A 19,709-nucleotide genomic window follows, 5' to 3' on the forward strand; every position below is an offset into this window, starting at 1 on the left:
CAACTAATTATTTATTAGCATGCAATCATATGACACTAATCAGAATCCTATCACCCAGTCCATTATCACACTTTGAGGCTTCTTCCTTCTGTGTGACAACCTGTGTGGCAACATGACAGTTTTCTGGTTCAAATGCAAGATATAATTACTGCAGTAATTATCACAGGATAAGTGAAAAAGCTCTCACTAGTGAAGGACTCTAAGGACCCTACCTCTCCCTGCACACCTCTAAAGAGAGCATGGGGGATTGGCTGCACGTTTGGAGCTGTATTATGTATGGAAATAAGTTACTCTGATGTTGAGTATTATGGCACCTGTCATTCCTTTTGGTTTAGTGATATTTTTTAGCAGGCGTCCATGAAGATCTTGAATTTTCTTAGCACTTGTAATAGTCAATTTTTAACAGATCTTAAGATAAATCTAGGAAAGATGCAATTAAAGCGTGCTTATTTACAAATATTTCAACTGGAACAAGGTTGTTATTTTCCAATTATATTTCCATTTGAAAAATTGTAATTATGAAAATATGTTCACTTCTATACTTGTAACAATAGGTGGCAGTAATGATATCTACATTTGTCTGTTTGGCCAGTGGTCTTGGGAACACTGTATTTGTCAAGTATGATTTAGAGAAATAGCTGTAATAGGTATTGTTATCATAGATTGAAGAAAGTGGTCTTTTTTAAGAACAGGAATTCAATATTGAGACTTTCACTTTTCTGGGCACATATTGGCAGATAGCAATTGTTTTTGGCTAGGTTTGGCATCTGAATTTGCATAGATACTAGATTAAAATAAAAAATAGCAAATACAGAATATTTCATTATATTGTTCTTCCTGAAGATCCAATAAGATTTTATCATAAAGGTAGTTATATTCTTCAGCTGCAAGAAAAATCAATGAAGATTCTTATATGCTGTAAAAACTAGAAAGATTTGACCAAAGGAAAATGTGAACCTGCACTTTGACTCCTTATTTCATTGAATAATTGACTCTTTATTTCATTGAATAATGTCTCAGAAAAGTACCACTGTGGCCATATAAACTGAGCTTTTATATTACAAAGCCCAGACTATGGTACCCAGGATTCCTTTTGTGGATGCAAATGTTATTTCCCAAGTGAGCATTACCCAGCCTAAATGACTGGCAGGCAATTCAGCAATTAGCATCTTTCATGAAGGACTCAAAGCAATGGCAAATGTGCTGCTTCCTTTCTAGAGCTAACACTGGACATGTCTCACATCTAAAGCTCTTGGGCTTTTAGGTATCTCTGGGAGGAACCTTGAACAACTGTTAGCACTGTTGTGATGCCAAAACATCACCACATTTCAAAACAAAAATTTTCAGTCAAATGTTTCTCCAGTGTGCATGGAGGAGACATGAAGAATGACCATGTTGATAACCTCACTGCCAATGACTGTAACCTTTTCTGTGTTGTAGCTTCAAGCTTTTCTGAAACATTCTGTGCGTATAGGTGTCATACCCTTATGTGTGAATCAGCTTTCAAGAACAGGTGACATCTCTGATAACCATGGGAAGTGCACAGCTCATTAGACACTAACTAGAGAGTGGCATTTGGAAAGAATTATCTGGTCCAGCAGAAAAGTATATACATTCTAATGGGGACAATTCTTTCCTCAGAGATACCATATGAGAACTTTTGACTGGGAATAAAGGGAAAAATGTCCTCGGCATGTACTCTGCCAGCTGTTGCACAAGTGTTGGTCTGCTTCCAGTAAAAGACACAGGCCCTCTCCTAATTTATACAGGCAGAAAATCATGTATGAGAGCAAATGAGAGAAGGAATTGATGACATTTGTCCTCTGCCTAAAGATAAATCAGGAGAACATTGTTACTGATAAACACATTTGGCTTTGTCTGTTGTAAAAAGTTAGAGAGGAAACTGGTGTTTTGCAATGACTGAAATACTTATAGCTCTTCCATCATTTTCCACTGCTTGAAATATGGAATAGATACTTTCAGATGTATCAAATCTCCCAGAGTTTGCTGAGCTTATCATTCAAACTCGAAATGAAAACAAATACCAAGCACACGTGCTTAAGAGACTATACCTAAGTCAACCACTGCTCACAATGTACAACATCTCTAAAATTTGCCTTAAAAACTCTATTGACATCTCTATATAAAAGTTAATCAGAAGTTGTTGGAACTGCATTATACACAAAAAAAATAATAAAACATTGTTTAACAACTGTTTACTTCATGCATATGAAAGTGCAAAGCAGACTACACAGATTACAAACAATGTGGCTGGTAATTAAAGTATGTTTTTATATTTAATATATATATTTTTTATATATATATATAACTATAACATGGTGGACTTCACGTGCAGGCCAAGGAAGATCCAACGGTTTCAGGCTGTTATTGAGTGTCTCAGCAGTCATCCCTTTAGTGTAGTTGTGAAGCATCCCACCAAGCACATTTTCTGCTAATCTGAGTTTCAGCACTACAATGTATTGGGGAGAAGGGCTATTGACCAGCAAGCAGAAAACAATATTTCTGTAAGCAATGTTGTCTTGTTCTCCCTGATCCAAAACCCCAAATACTAGCTTGAATGTAAGATACCCCATCACCCTCACCACCACAATCATTTGCTGTTGGGTTGTGCCTATGACAAGAAAAGCATGGATATAAGTAGCTGAGCCTTTATACCTCAAACTGACCATCTCAGACCCTGTGATACACACGATCAGGAGACACCATAAAGAGAAGGCTGAATATATATGTTCCACACACAAATAAGTTTTGGCTTCCTTTTCATGGTTCCCCTTCTGAGTGGTTTTATAGATTTAATATATGTAAAAGTGAGCTGCAGTAATACAGGCTGGTAGGTACATGAAAAGAAAATCGTATTTGGTAAATGATTAAAAAACCTGACCTGTTACAACCTGAACTGGCAGTTGCAGCTGCCAGGTCTTCTTGTGAAATACACCAACAAATGGATTAATTCTATGGAGTAGAGGGGTTGATATCTGACTTTATGCTGCATTTCCTCCCTCCAACCAATCTAACACATCAAACACAAGTTTCGTGACAATTTTCTGTCTTCAGCCTCACCTATCCTGGGAAGAAATGTAATAAATTATTTCTAAGAATAACTGGATATTTTTAAGAAGGGAAACTTACTAAGAAACTCCCACAGCAATAAATATGTGTATTCCTGCAGACTGTTGTTTACAATAGTCAAGGTTTGACAAGAACCATTTGAATCAGTATGCCACCTTTTTAAAAAGCCTCTCTATTCTAAGAGACACAACAAAATGTTGCTTGTAATCAATTACCCAATTATTCCAAGTCGTCTTGATGAATCTAGATAAGGAATGAAAGATCTGCAATATTGCTTAAGTTCACAGGCTGTAGTAGCATCATACTATTTAAGACCACTATGCAAGAATAATATACAAGTGAAGCTACTTTTAAATAAGACTGCAAAGAAACAGTTGTTACAGTAACTCCTAGTAGGGACATTACAATAAGGAATATTCTTGCTACTTATTCAACTGAAAATTGAGATGGGAAGCAACCCTTAAATTCAGACACTTGGATTAGGTTCTATTGTGAATTAGGTGTTTACATTCCAATTTTTATTCAATGGATGTCTAGACAATCCGGTCACTGGAGTGTAAAGAATCAGCCAGATGACTAAACTTTTATTTTTGGATGAGCTGAATAGCTTTTTATATTCTGATGGTTGTATTGACTAGGTATCCATTTGCTTGGACAGCCAATTCAAATATAGACTCCTGCATTTAGATCTTGGTGAACTGAGGAATAAGTTTATAAAAACATAAGAAAAATCTTGCATGCAGCACAGGATTATGAAAACAACTAGGAATGTTCTTGAGTCAAATTATTGTAATGTGTTATCACAGAAGCACAGGCAGGTACTTAAGCCTCTTGCAGGAATCACGCTTCTGGTGCTCATCTCATTTGACGTCATCTCACACCACAAAGAGCTCAATCCTTCACACATGATAAATTGAGCCATAGCTAAAATAGGTTGTATGGCTAAGAATGTTCATAACTGGTGCCATCAAATAAAATATCCTCATCATTTGTGGGATGAAAGTCTGAGGTTCTGCATGGCTTTCTCCCAGGGTATGGTTAAGAGAGGGATTTCCGAGCCTGCGGGTCATTTCAGGGACCTGGCACTGCTGCAGAGAGCTGCTTTCAAACAGTTGGTGACACATTTCAACTCTGAGAGATAAAATCTGGCCTGACGGAAGGAGACTGGTAACCCAGAATTTCTTAGGAGGGAAGAATAGGCAAAGACTGAGCACTGCTGTTCTCACTAACTAAAGAGTTAAACTAGCTTGATATATATATTCAAAAATCTAGACAGCTAGGGCATAATAATTCAATTTCTCAGCTTTAGATCTCCTATGCTATATCTTTTTGACACTGTTTCTTCCAAAAGAAAACATTAAATAATAATGATTGGAAGAAAGTGTGTTGACTGCAAATGGAGATCTTTGCCTGTATGCTCATAATTCTTAGTTTCAGCAGTAGAGGTACTCTGGGACTCAGGGAAATAAGATGGTACTTTAATTAGTGTTCAACTCTCCATACATATGTAAGTGCATGTGTCTGCATCATGGTCTGTCTGTAGAGCATTTCAGTGGCTGAGTTGGTTTGCAAGAGAGTTGAAGGAGCACCATCATGGGAAAATTCTGCAGTGTCTCAAATTAAGAGGTAAGCTACAAGTCCCTGTAGATTTTAAAGGCATAACTCTAGATAATTAATATATTTAATTAGCATGAAAGCTGAGAAATGCAGCTTTCTGGCAAAAGGTTTTCACCTCAGCATGTCTTGCTAAGTGACATATTAGTATTTGTTATTGATTATTTAGAGTAAGTCTTAATAAGAGTAAGTCTAAATAATCAATGTCTCAATTGTTTATCGACTTGAATTCAAAATAGACCTATAAAACACATTGAGTAGACATAATGATCCGATCTTTTTAAGACCATCTCTTAACTTTTGTATCAACTTGAGAGAGTAACAGCAAATCTAAGACTGCATTTCCCCACATCAGCACTTTTCCTAAGTATACACATACAATTTATTTTTTCCTATTTTCATGAAGAACTAGAGGCAGGGTTCTTCACAGCTGGCAAATAAAGCTGTTTGACCAAGATGTATTTAAAACCAGTCAACCTTCATTTAACCTTACTAGAATTCATATACTGGTAGGTATTCCCTATTTCACCTGTTATGCATCCCTCCACTTCATAGTAGCTCTTGTACATTCTCCAATCTCCTGGTCACTCCTGAATTGGACTGTCCCTCTCCCCAGAACGTTTTCCTTGCCCACTTCCTAATCCATGCTCTGCATTCCCTGATCTCTTCTTCAGACCTCCCAGAGACTGTCTGGCCATCTCCTCCATGCTTAATGTAGAAGTTCCCCCCAGGATATTAATCTTTTATCCACTCTATGGAAATGCTTCCAAATTGCCTTTTTCTCCTGCCTAGCTGCATCATCAGTGTTCCCCTTATCATTTCCCCAGTTATTTCCCAGCAACTTCTCCAAACTCTTGAACAGGGAGATGACATCCTTTTTCTTCTTGGTAAGGTATCTTACCCCCAATTTTGTCTTTCCTTGCTATTGACTCTACAAAGAATAGCTGCTCATCTGGTTGAAAACTTGGCCACTTTCACTCTGAGCACATGGGCCAGCCATTCAGAGTTCAGAGCAAGATTGTTTGACAAGTTTGTTTTTCTGACACTGTTAAAAAATTGATACCTTCTGCCTGTTATTTTCCTTATTTATTTATTTATTTATTTATTTTAATTTCTGAGGTCTTTTGTCATTCCAGTTCTATAGCATATCATTTGATGTTGAATTATAACAAATACAAACAAAAATGAGATTTTAAAGCAGTGCTGCTTTTTACTAAAACTTAACAATTTGAGAACTGTATAAAGCCATATAAAATTATGCTTTGAACCTCAAAATACGATCTGAACTAAAACTAGCTGTGTATAGAGACAATCTCTGTGCATAGGACGAGGGCCACAGTTTTATTATAAGTAACTCATACTTATTTTCTAAAGAATCTGTGCTCAGATGTAAACATCCAAGACAAAAAAAAAAAAGTGTGAAATATGTTATATGACTGAAATAAACTTAGAGACTTTAATCTGATTAGATTCAGAATAGTCACTGTGAAAGAAAAAAAAAAAAAAGAGAGAGAGAGAGAGAGATGCTGAAGCCTTATATTATTTTTATCATTAGACTAGAAAGCACCTCCTCTGCATCCTGTACCCAGAACTGTGCCAGAGTTTCATATGCATACCAAAATGAACAAATAAATGAGTGAACAAAAAATGATAGCCACTGGGGAGACGTGGTTTCTCGTTCTTGTTAGTCTGACTGTACAGATGACCAAATTCAACAGAATCTCATTTGATAAATTTTGGTTCACTAATAAATTTTTGGTGCATTAGTTACTGACTACCAAGTGCTGTTCTCACCTTACAAGGCCTTAGTTCAGCATCATGTTTTAAGGTATTTCCCTTCTGATAACATTTCTGCATACGTGAGAACAACATGGCTGCTGAATCGCAGGCTTGCCTTGTCTCCCATGCTAGAGGAAAATGTAATTGTTCCCACTGGGTCAATAGGAAATTCCCATGGGTGTGAGCATACATACATGTTGGGAGAAGCAGTCTTGTCAATAGGACTGTCATACAGCATCAAAGCTTTGAGCTTCTGTATTTTCTCCTCTGTAAAACTTATGTGGGGAAGTCAGGACAGAAATTCACAGAGGATATAGGTATGTTTGAAAATAACCTCAAGGGAATTTTCCTGAGGAGCTCCCATGAAATATATGAAGAATAAATACAGGAGAAAAAAAAGTCCAGAAGGTAACTTCAGCAGAACAAAACTCAGAAATCTGTATCTTAATTACAGTCCCTGCCTTTTGTTTTGAAGTGGAAAATTCTACCAGATGATCAGTGTTATAACTTCCACTCTTTCTCAGCACTCTGGAGAGTGTATCTAAGTCAAAAATTATGCAGTTCAGACCACATCTCACCTGGAATATTAGAGTTGTTCTGAAAGCTCCTGAATGCATTTTTAAGTGAAGAAAGAAGCTAAAATTGGCAATATCTTTTAATGAAATTCTTTCTACTGCACCATGGACAGCCTTCTAAATTCCTGAGATATAAAAGACTACAGCATTCATGAAAATTTAATGTAAATGTGCATTTTTTGCCTTAAGTCTGTGTTATTTTGCCATATATTAAAATTGTAAGGAAATCTCCAAGGGAATGCTAGAATATTCTATATATGTAATGCTCATCCAAGCTGAAGAAATGATGCCGCCATTAAAGCTGAAACTGGAGAAAGAAGCAATTGTCCATCTGTTGCTATTGGTTTTTACTTTCCTCAACCTGAATTTTACATTCTTTTTCCATATTACCACTTTCCATCTACCTACTTTAATCAAAGATTTTAAATTTCTTCATAGTTTACAAACAAATATAACTGCATGCAAATCTGCCACTATAGTGGCAGATTAGTATTATTATATTATATTTAGTAATATTAGTATTCCAAGACACTAATAGCAAACATATGAGAATACTTTCAATACAACTTTAACACCAAACCTTCCCAAGGAAGAATCAATCAGATTCTTCCTCTGAAAGAATCTATCAGAGGGTTTTGTTTTGTTTTGTTTTGTTTTTCCTCTTATGACATCATCCTTTTTATTAAGATCTGAATTCATTCTTAATTTGATCTTGCTGGTAAGAGGAGACTTCATTCCTCTTCCAGCTAGAGCAGGTAGGTCGAAGCAGCAGTACTGCCGTGGGATGGGGTGTGGAGGACCACAAAACCGAGTTAAACCAGGCAGCGCCACATGAGGCAGGTAATTAATATAGTGGATACTGTTATGCCTTTCTAGAAGTATTACTTAATCAAAGTTAACTAAATATAGTTATTAGTACTTTTGATTATTATATTTGGAATTATAACAATTATATTTGGAATTATAACAATATGCTATTAAAACAGTGACCCTTGCTAGTACACAGCAGTTGTGGATGTTGGCTCACACTTAACTGCAGCAGCAAGCTCTACAGCAAGGTAATTGCCTAGTAGCATTTTGTTGCTCATTTTCAATTGCATTTGTACCTCCTGACATGTCAAAGAGTCTGAATTCACCTGACCCTCAGTTTCTGTATACCCTCAGAGGTGAAACTACTTCAGAATGAATAATCCAGTAGGATTGCATTCTGCTGGGGGTAAAAGCTTTTCAGCACTGTCCACAACTGACTCTCCTCTAGTAGTTACTACTTATGGTTTTACTTCTTTCAAAAAGTTTCTGGTTCACAAGATGATTCAGAATTGTAAAAAAGGGTGTAAATGGATGGTGACCTTGAGCAGCTCTAAAAACCTTCAGCTGGCCCTCTTCCACTGACTTCACACTATCTACTTTTCCTGTGTTCTTAGGTAGAAACACAGCATAAAGTACTGATTCCCTCTATGGACTCTGGAATACTTTATCCAAGGTAGTTGGGTTTTCTGTCAGTAAGGACTATGTATATACAACTAATAAAAGCAAGTCAGACACACAGGAGTCCACAATGCCCTAATTATGGTATTGGGATTTTAGAGTTTAAGAAAAAACAGGATTGTTTGTGTTCACTGTATTAGTAGCAGGTAAATGTCACAGAGGTGAGGCAAGAAGGGATTCAGAAGAAAAAACACCAAATGTTTATAAAAAATAGAATGCAGATAAAATTATTTGAATTTTTTTAGTTGAATTATAGAAGAATCAGTAAAAATGATACTCAGCATTAATACATAACTTTCTTCTAAATCTAAATCTAGTTCTACATTATATCTATGCTTGTTTGGATGTCTGTGATTAAGAAGAGAAACGAGCAATAAGAAAACCAACTACAGTGACAAAACAATTTTTTTTTAGTGAAGGACACTTGTTCTCTAGAGCTCTATACAGCACCAAAAAAAAAAAAAAAAAAAAAAAAAAAAATCTAGGTTTATGTTGGCTTAAGTAGTTGTGTTTGGTCACTGGAAATTTGTCACCTAATGCAAGATAGTTGGCCAGCCTCCATCTGCAGTTCAGGTTTTCCCTAACTTTTTTTGAACAGCTACATTTTAAATGATGTGGTGCTTGTAAGATGAATTTTCTTTGGCTAAGCAAAATATTTTATGTCAGCACATTGTTACAGCTTCTCAATAATGAGAATAAGGAGGATGAAAGGACCAACCATCCTTCATATCTGGTGAATAGACTTAATTTACTCACTTCAAAACTGTAAAGAACAAAACAATCCTCTGTTGACTGCAATGTGAATCTCTCAGCAATGGGGTAAAAAAAGGGTATGATGGTTATCTTCTAGTATTTGGTATGAGTGAGGAAGGTAGAGTACACTTATATCCACAATAAAAGAGTATATCAGTGGTGGTGGCAAGACTGGATCACCTGATGTTGCAGCATACATCTCTGCATGCTCCCTCTGTCTCTTTCCTGACACAAGCATTTTTACTTCATTAGTAATGTAGTCTCTGGATATTGAAGTCTCAGAGTGTTTTCAAACCAACTTCTTTTATTTGCAGTATGTCATCTGAGGTATCTAATAATTTATCTTTTACTCTTGCCAAACAAGCAATTTATTCTTGTAGGTAAAGAATTCTGTTCAAAAGTTGAAAGGTTTGTTCTCTACATATTCATATCTGGTGATATGTAATATTTTTTTTCTTCCTAAGGACTCAAGTAAAATCCAAACATCTTTTGAGTATAAAATTTGTAAATCACTTTCTTTTTGATCAGGGCTGGTTCATAAGCATTCAGCAGATTTTCTGTGCTTTGTGTTTACATAGTTTATTTATTTATTTATTTATTATCTGGTTTTGATATATTTTCTGATTTGTTCTCTTACATAACTTATTGTGCAGTTCCTGCAATTTGTCCTTGGAAATAATGAGGGTTTGCACTTGGTTAGAGGACATAATACAAAGAAATGGAAGAGACATGGGGAGACAAATGAAGAAAATTCAATGGACAGGCCTCTTGACCTGTCATGATCCCTGGGAGTACATGTGAATAATAGTGACATTATGGTTGTTGGGTTTTTCATTATGTCTACTTCAGAATTTTATTCAGCATTTTATTCTTTATCTGCACACTCTTACCAGAAACAAAAAGACTACTTCAGACTATGAGCTGAAATTGGTAAGGAATAATGTCCTCTTAACTTGTCCTGGTATACGTCATGTTGTAACTATTCTGCCTGCAACATCTGTGAAAATCAACAAAGTGAGAAGTCTCTCGTTTTCAAATAATTTCCAAAACTTATTTACTGATTACATGCTAAATGGACAGCATTATGAAGGGACCATTTTTAATACCAGTTTGTTCTTCTGGGTTGTTAGTTTCACAAGTGAGACTAGGAAGGCCCGTTTTAATGAGAGAGGTTTTTATCATTTGGACACATTATCTTGCTTCACTAGACTGCTGGCCACCTTGAAGAGCTCAATGGCAATGAACAAACTGGAATCTCCTATACCGTAACACAACCTAGCAGTGTTAAATGAGAAATACCTCTTGCCTAGCTGTTGGCATCAAGACACTCTTACTCTGCAATGGAACACCATGCTCAATTTGTCACTGTTTTCCATTAGTTTTTGTCCCCTCTGCACTGCTGCTGAATAACTGTTCAAAGCTCAAATGACTCCTGGTGCTAGTCTCCATCTCTTGTGGGGATAGAAGGTAGAGCAGTGATCACAGGAACAACACTGCACAGACCTGCCACCTGCACAAATTCTGGTCAAATCATGCTTCAACAAAGATTTAGATGTATACTTACACACATGGTTTTGCATTCAACAAACAAACAAACAATAACAACAACAACAACAACAACAAAAAAACCACTGAAATAAAAAAGTCCTAGGCATGTAGATCAAACGGGTAGTCCAGTATCCTAAAATTGGGCTGGAAGTTTCCTGCATTTTCTTTTCCAGACATCCAGCCTCCTTTCTGACCAGATGAAACCAATAGAGCCAAACAATGATGAAAAGTTGTAAGGGAAATGCAGTTAACACTTGCCCCCTTAGAAAGAAAATGTAGTGTTATCAGCACAAGCATGTTACTTGGGTTGCAGCCACTGTGTTGGTCCGAGCCAAGGCTCTGGCTGCAAGAGCATCCTGGGAGGGACAACTGCACTGCTACTGCTGGAAGAAATAGCTGAATGAAAATGTGCAGCCTACTTCAGCGAGGAAGCAGGTGGTTTTATTGAAATGTATGAACAGCAACATTTGTGAAAGGAAGAGGTTGCGTTGCTCATGTCTGAAATAAGTTTATTCAGCCTTTGATGGGAAAACTTTTGTCCAATATATTATTCACTGGTATTATACAAGCAGCACTGGGAAGAATACATTTAGTCATACAGTCTTAAAACTTTACGTCAGCTAATGCAGTATGCTGGATTTGATCCAACATTTTGGAGCGAATGAGAGCACGTGAATTGTCAGAAGCCTTTCTGTATGTACTGGACCCAAGAGTCCATAAGGGTCCACTCATCCAGATTTTAAAGAAGTATTTTCAATTTTATGTGGATAAGATATTATGGCAGAGCTGTGGGAAAATACAGGTTTGTGATGTAGCTGTTACCAATGAGCAACAGAGATATCTCAATATTAAGTTAGCCATTGTTTAAGGTAAAGTGAAAAATTTGCCCAGAATAGTCTTCAGGTCATAGCCTGAAACTTAGAGCATTTTTTTCTTTTAAAGTGTTTATAATTCTGGCTGTTCATCTAGGTAAATGCAGACATTTACAATAGAGCTGCAAGTGACAGACACACAGTACAGCATTTGTTATAATGCTGCCATAAGAAATGAAATCACATTTGCAGGATTGTGTGTGACAAATATGGATTTATATACAAGTATGCAAATAATAAAAATGGCAGTTTTAATAAACATCAGAATAGTAGTAGTTTTTACACTACAGATTAAGTTGTCCCTGCAGAAACACTATTTGTGTTGCTGAAATGATTGCCACATTCAAAATGCGCAAAACTAACCACATCAGCAAATGCAGGAACATTGTATGGCAGCTCTGATGGGAATTGGTATACCACTGACCTAGACACTCCTACACCTATTCACACATGCCTGATAATTCCTGCCTGCCTCATTCCCACCTCCTTTTCTAGTAAAATCCTGGGGCCACAGGTTAATCTTGAAAAATCCCTTCTGTCATGCTGCCGGATGTTATAGTAATGGAAACCTATACACGTTTCACACACATCTGTAAATATTGAGGAGGACTTAAGTTCCTGACTCACACATCATAAATTCAGTTCTTTATAATAGTGTGATTTGAAAATCCACCTACCCAGTCTGATGAATCATTCAACTATTCTTCGTAGAACAGATAAAATCTAGTAGGGGGTTCTCTCAATGACTCTCTGACTCACTAAATTTCCTTTTTTTTTTTTTTTTTTTTTTTGCTACCAATATGCTCATTTAAAAGTGAAAGATCTAATACAGTATTGTAGGTTAACATGTGAACGCTGACTAGAAGGGCTCCCTCATAATGATAGTGCTGAGGTCTGCTACCACCAAGCGTAAATACCAGCCAGCTCATTGGTTTAATTTTTGACTAAGATGGGGTGTTTGTGGCAGGAAAGTAATGACAACACATTTCCCTGCTGTGCAATGCTGCTGGCTCAGCTCCTTAGCCGATGTAAATCAACATTGTGCTTGTGATGTTAATAATGCTGGTGACATTCATGTCAGTTGAAGGCCTGCCCCACAGAGTGCTGCTCCAAGCTGTGGCTGAGGCCTGGTGGACAGCAGAACATGACAGGATATTCCTGAATAAATAATGCCCTCCATAGCAAGTAGATCATCTGGGGTTTTCTGGTACCTGGTGTGAAAATGAAGGACAAAAGGCTCCTTGTGCCACAGTTGGATGATTTGGGCAGTAAGCCATGAAGTGGGAGATCCACATGCAGGCCTCAGGTCTGCTTCTTTCCAAAAGCACAGTGGAGTGGGAGAGCCAGATCCTTCATATCCTAAACAACAGTCCTAACACACCAGCCAGTGAGACCAACCACAGGCTTCGAACCAGGTATTTTAATATGTCTGGTTTTGTGGAAACTTCCAATGTACATTGAATGCAAAATTCCAGTTCCAGACCTTGCCACCAAATGGAACACCTCCTGGGCTTCCTACACCTCCCACCTGCCTTGGTGCAAATCAACAGCTAATTTTGAAGTCAGTGGTGTTACTACAACCAGTGCAAACCAGAAAATTAAGTAAAATTGTTTACCAGCCATGATAAATTAATACAGAAAAGAACAAAATAGCATTGCCCAATGTCACAGGTGGACCATGGAAATGCATAGTCAGAAAAAAAAACCTACAAACTACGTTGACTTGAATCCAGTATTCCATTCTCTTAAGACATCTGCCACCTTTCAAAGGCTTTTCTGTGAAACATTTTTAAGTCACAGGCTTGTAATAAAATACAAGTTTTGATTACAAACTAGATTCTCTCATGAATGTTTTGACAGCCTATTTGCATAAAATGTCTCATCATTAAAATGAGGGTGAGAAAAATACTCATCAATTTGTTTTTCACAAAGAACATTCCTCAAGGCACAAAGGTCAGCTGAAATTCTGAGCTCAAATTTTAAAATATTCACTGAGAAAGGAAAACGTATGCAGAATATATGGAACTGCACTGAAATAATAACAGTGTGCTGAAGATACAAAAATTCAGAAAATGCTTGCAACATTTGCTGGCATTTAAATTGCAAACAAAACAACTGTTGCAATGTTTACTTGATTTATTATTTTTTCTTACACAGTTTCAGTAATACGGGACACACAACTACCATTGTACCTCAGATGAGAGAGATTCTCCCTCCCTCTTCATAAAGTTGGATCACACTTTTTTTGTTTGTTTGTTTGTTTTTAACTATAAAACTGTCAATTAATAAATTTGGAGGTGTTTATTTATACTGGCCACTGGAAGATCTATTGCAGTCTAGTTCAGTTTGCTCACTGAAATTCACAGCCAACTTTAGTAACACACAAAATTATTTATTTTTAATTATACTATTTATTTATTTATTTATTTATTTATTTATTTTTCAGGCCAGTGGCCTTTAAATCAGAGAGAAATATCCTGAACTTAGCCTAAAATGAGTAAAATAGAGGAAAAGCCTATCATTTTATAATTTCATAGTTGTGCTAACATAAAAAAAGAATTTACTCCACTGTTTCACTTAAATACTCAATTGCTCAACAAAAACAAACAGACCCTGTTGCTTGACACCTTTTTTGACATTAATATTGTGATTGCCATCAGTTAGGCAGTAAAAGTAATAGATTGTTGTAATCTTAGAAGTGCAAAAAGGATACACCACCTATTCCTGTCCCAATTTATTTCTGCTATTTCTCTAGTTTCCCCACCTCTTCTCCCTGTGACCTTCATGCAGATTCTGGAAACAAACAAATTATTCCTCATTCCCAGCCTTTGATGTTGTGACCTTTCCCTGATGCTGTGTGAAGTTATTGACTTGAATTACAATTTTTGTGTGTTCAGGAACATTGTAGCACTGGAGAATTTAAACTAAATTAAAAGCAACCAGGAGGCTCTTACGTGTTATATTTATTGTTTAAAAAATGTACATCATGGTATGAGATAAAAACAAGAACATGAAAATGACTTATGGAAAGGGAGCTACTGAATGAATGGAGGCAGAAAGAAAACACGTAAAAACATTTTCAGAGTCAAATTCTACTCTAGGACGAGAGGACCTAGGACGCACCTGTACAACGATAAAAACTTTTCAAAGGGGTGCATAGTTCCTGAATAAACAGAGCCATATAATCTGAGATGTGATCAAATTCCTCTAGTCTGTGAAAAGTAAGCAGCCCACCCCTCAAATGAAATTCTCTCACCTGTGAATGATGTGGTATCTCTGCAAATAATCCAGGGAAAGTGCCAGCTCACAGATGTATAGTTTAACAGTTCCTTCGTTAAAGTGGACATTCTGCTGCAAATGGTAGCGCAGGTCTCCTCCAAGTAAGAGATCAACCACCATGAACATGTCTTCTTCATCTTGAAAGGAATACCTGGAAGAAGGAGTTACAGCAGAGATTTCAGGGTCAGTGAAGTAACCACAGTTGTGCCCTAGGGTAGCTCTCAAACGTAGATCTGGTCATTGTAAATCCATGATTTGTTCAAAAGGCAAATCTGATTTCTCCACTGCTGTGGTCCAATCCTACGGCCAAACTTTCTTTGATTGTGATAGAGTCTGTGTATTCAAGGCAAGCAGAGCTTGGACTGCTGCTGTGCTACTAGGAACTGTTTTAACCATAAAATAACACCTGAATGTTGATAAAACAGTGTTAAAAATACCTTTCAGGTTTATACATTTTAAAATAGCTATATAGACATTCACTTGTCAAAATGGCTTACTAAGTAGCAGCAATAAAATGGAAGGCCTTGAAACACTTGGTATTCACACACATATGACTGTGGCTCAGCATCTACAGAAAGTATCCTCACAGAATTGAGAGCTGCTGTCCCAGGGATATATCCCACATTCATTAAACATATGCAGTGTTCTATTAGCTGAGTATTTTCAATAGCTTCCAACATAGTTCCAAATTCACTAAGAAATAACACTGCAACTTTACTGTAACATACATATTTTTTCAGCCTGTAAGTTACATCTTACAAAATGACAGAGTCTTCATGGTTACTGACTGAATTCTTCTGGATCCTTTCCCAGAACCGCATGTTGAATACTCTGAGGACCAAATTCTGATCTGATTTAAATCCTGTAAATCCAAAGGTGTAGCCAGCCAATGTATAGAGTACATAGTGGTTGGGCAAGCAGGAATTTCCATGTGTTTCTACTTACCTTGGATAAGCTGCCATTGCTCTACTTTCTTCTGATCTGAGAAAACTGACAGAAACTCACTGGATTTTATTTCTGAATGCAACTATCTAAGACACAGTATTTTAGATTTCCCAAATAGGGAATGATGAATACCTTATTTCTAATACAAAGTCAATCTTCTCTGAGAAATGGTTTTAGAATTCATTTAGTTGTGAAGTTATAATAGCTTATATCTGTTGTGGATATGAACTACTGAGAAGTGATCCACAACGACAGTGCCTCTTCCATCATCTTTTATCCCATGAGGTGTGTAACATATGTTGGTTATAGATTAGATTCAGTTGTCCTGAACTGTAGAATATATAAGGAAATTAAAAAGAGTGGATTTCCAGAAAATCTGTACTAAAAAAATAAAAAAGCAGAAAAGTCAATATTAAGTCAATATTAGATTATTTTAATTGACAGTTACATACAGTTTCACTTTCATTCCCAGGTTTGCATTTTCTGAAATGAGGCACTGCTTAGGGGTTGTCACAAATGATTTGTTTTGAATTTAAATGCTTTCTATTCTTTCGGAACACACTTCTGAGAAGTGAGTGTCTCTATGTACTCTACTCTTCTGTTATGTTTCTGTATGCCTGCCAAATGCCAGGAGGGGAAAGCCATTTTATTTGCATTAAGCTTACTTCTCAATAAGTCAAATCTCTGAAACAAAATCGTAAAGTAGGTGGCACATGGTGTCTGCTCACCTCCAGAGGCTCAGAATTTCATAACACATGCTAAAAAAGAGAAGACTTCAATTATATTCAAATTACACTGAATGTTGCACATGATTAAGCCTGGAGGAATTGCAAAAGAAAGACTAAATATATAACTTTATTATTATTATTATTGACACTGGTATGTTTTTAAATAGAGTAGTTGTAGCTTTGAGCAGATGTAATGAAAGATGCTTTTTTTTTTTTTTTTTCTTCGATTATTACTAAGTGAAGTGTAGATTATGTCTGGTTACTTCTTACAATTAAATATATATATATGTAATGAAAAGTCATGGATTGAAATACTGTGTTTAGTTTGGGACTACAGAGCCCTTAGGGTGTCTAGAATCATATGATCACAGTCTTGTAGAGATGGTTATGATGATAAGACTCTGATCTCAAGAAAGAAAATGTCCTGAGTCATTTCTTTACTGACTCAGCCATCATGAGGCAGAAGGTGAAAGCAGGGTAAAGAGTGACTGTTGTGAATTGTTTTTAAATGCAACAACTATTCCCATTTCTGGGAGAAAAATGAATATGTTAGTAAGAGTATTCATAAATATTTAGTGCAAATAAAAGAGTCATCAGAACAATCAAGAAATAAATGAAATCTTGTGCATATCCAGGTGAATGGTAACACTTAATGGAACTGGGTTTGCACTCCAAGCTTGTCGAGCTTGTGGAGATGCTGAGGCTTTTTGGTTTCCTGTGGGAGAAATGTTTCTGGGTGGGAGAATGGTGGTCTTACATTATTTCCCAAGTAACCTTTTTGCATATCTGTCAATCATGAATGATTTTAAAAAGAGATAAAAAATGAATAAGAGATAACAAATAAAAATAAGAGATAACAAATGGAATAAGAACAAAGCCAAACCAGGATTCAGAAACATAGTTAATATTTCCATTCACCAGCCTTCCTGAAACTGTCACAACCTCTAAGTGGTTCAAAGGCCAGTTTTATTTAGACATGAAAGCTAGAATGATGCAGACTCTGACACATCTCTTAAGGAGTTCTGTATATCCTCTTTTTCACTTGGAGCCAGAATTTTCTTCCATTTTTTGATTATACGTTATTGATGTATATGTGTGGTAACACTGTTGATCCTGTCAGCAGTGTTGTGTATTCATAGTGGTGTAGTAAAGATGCGAGCTGCATAAGTCCGGTTAGAAAGAACAGATGCTGTAAATGTGTATGTTCAGTATACAGAGCAGACGTTTTCACCCATGTTACATTATATTGCACCTGACATACATCTCTATGCTAAACATACAAATACATACTATAGTGATGTTTTCCCCACACAGTAAGTCCAGTTGGCTCAAACCCATGTAAATGGAATTTCTCTGGCTATCTGAATCAGACCAGTGTGAGATAAAAGGTGTTGGAAACAACAGGAGATTTTTTTCCAGAAGATTTTTTTTGGGAGGGTAAATGAGTTGATCATAGAGAAATTATATGCCTACAGCCTAGAGGAGAGCTTGGACATGAACAACAGCAGAAGGCCTCTGGAGCCAATGGCCACTCCACTAAGTAGCTCCTGCAGCTACAAATTGTTAAGCTAATGAATGCACAGAAAGAAGTGCTCCAGGTCTTGCTGTGCAGCTGATAGTACCAAATATTGTGGCTCCTGCTCTGTGTTAAGGATTCATAGGACTTGGTGTACCAACTCCTGACTGGTTTCGTTTGTCATGATCACAAGCAGTTTTGTCCTCTGTCTTTCTTCCTTATACAAATCCAATATTCTTTCTTTATACAAGAAATGAAGTATTCCCTTTTAGCTTCTTGCTTTTCAGTATTTCAAGAAATAAGTGGTTTTGATTTATTGGTCTAAGAATTGAAATTGACAGCAAGTGAAATATTAGGAACCTGAAAAATGAATCTTTGAAACTATTGCTGTAGTCTAGGGAGGGGCTGGTGGTAAATCGACCCAATGGAGATTAGTATTTTGAATAAGCACTGTAATTTTACTTATGCAAGCTTCTTATCTGATCAAAGGCAAATGACACACAAAAAGACTGATTGGTTTTGAAGTAAAATCAGAGGTTTTTTGGGGTCTTTATGTTAACCAGGTAGCTGAGAAATACCTTACTGAATGTATTACAGTTTTGTGTCTCATATTGAATATGACATTACTAAGTTGGTGTAAAACCCAAATTTTAAACCTCAGTGAAATGAAAGAATAAATGGCTTGGAGTATTTTTGTTGTTGTTGTTTGTTTGTTTGTTTGTTTGTTTTTTAGAGTAGTGTCATGAGCCAGTTATAGGAAAATTGTTCTAATTACAAAGCTAGACTCTGCTTTCTTTTGCTTGAAGAGAAGTTTTAATACATTAGAATAAGCTTTCTTCAAATTAAGATAAAATAATAATGCCCCCAGCAAAAGCAAATTGGATTTTTGATTATCTTCAGACTGGAAGATAAATTACAATTGAACAAAATCCTCCATGGAAACAAATTTAAACAGAGTACTTTCTGAATAAGTTATATCTGTTCTCATATTTATATCTGTATACTTGTTTTAATAACATATATTTTATATTTATATTTATATTTGTTATTTATATTTCTGTCTCTTCACAAAAGCAGTTACAGATGAGTTATTAAGGTCATTTTTCCCCTTTACATTCCATCATCTTAGTTAGTTAGGGTATTTTTTTGCTGAAGTCCTACCAGATGAGGTACTCACTATCCAGAGCTTTTCTTTCATGTGTATTACCTGGGGAAAAGGAAATCGTGATTGATATTCTGTGTATGACTTTAATTTAAGAGTAAAAAATACATTACATAATTTTAATCATTAAGCCCAAGCCAAACTTCATAAATCTGAGTTAATCAGTTAAAGCAAGATATATGCAGTTCAGATATTCAGATAACACCTTTGGTCTTTATTGAATATGATAAATGATTAAGTCTATGTAGCTCCTAACTAGAAATTTAAAAGGGATCATTTTCCATTTTTGTGCTGGTAATACTAAGAGGAGGAGGCAATGTTATCTATTTATTTATTTATTTTTGTGACATGAAGCTGCTA

At 36.2% G+C, this 19,709-nt stretch overlaps 1 protein-coding gene across 1 annotated transcript in view; it reads right to left on the reverse strand.

Annotated features, from left to right (window-relative positions):
• Positions 1 to 19,709, reverse strand: part of STK32B (serine/threonine kinase 32B) — a 172,765-nt gene that overhangs the window by 64,394 nt on the left and 88,662 nt on the right. Inside the window, exon 4 of the mRNA XM_068679900.1 lies at positions 14,976 to 15,149. Coding sequence (XP_068536001.1) covers positions 14,976 to 15,149 — 174 coding nt within the window. The remainder of the gene's footprint in view (positions 1 to 14,975; positions 15,150 to 19,709) is intronic.

The sequence above is a fragment of the Anas acuta genome, chromosome 4, assembly GCF_963932015.1.
Source record: "Anas acuta chromosome 4, bAnaAcu1.1, whole genome shotgun sequence".
Classification (NCBI taxonomy): domain Eukaryota; kingdom Metazoa; phylum Chordata; class Aves; order Anseriformes; family Anatidae; genus Anas; species Anas acuta.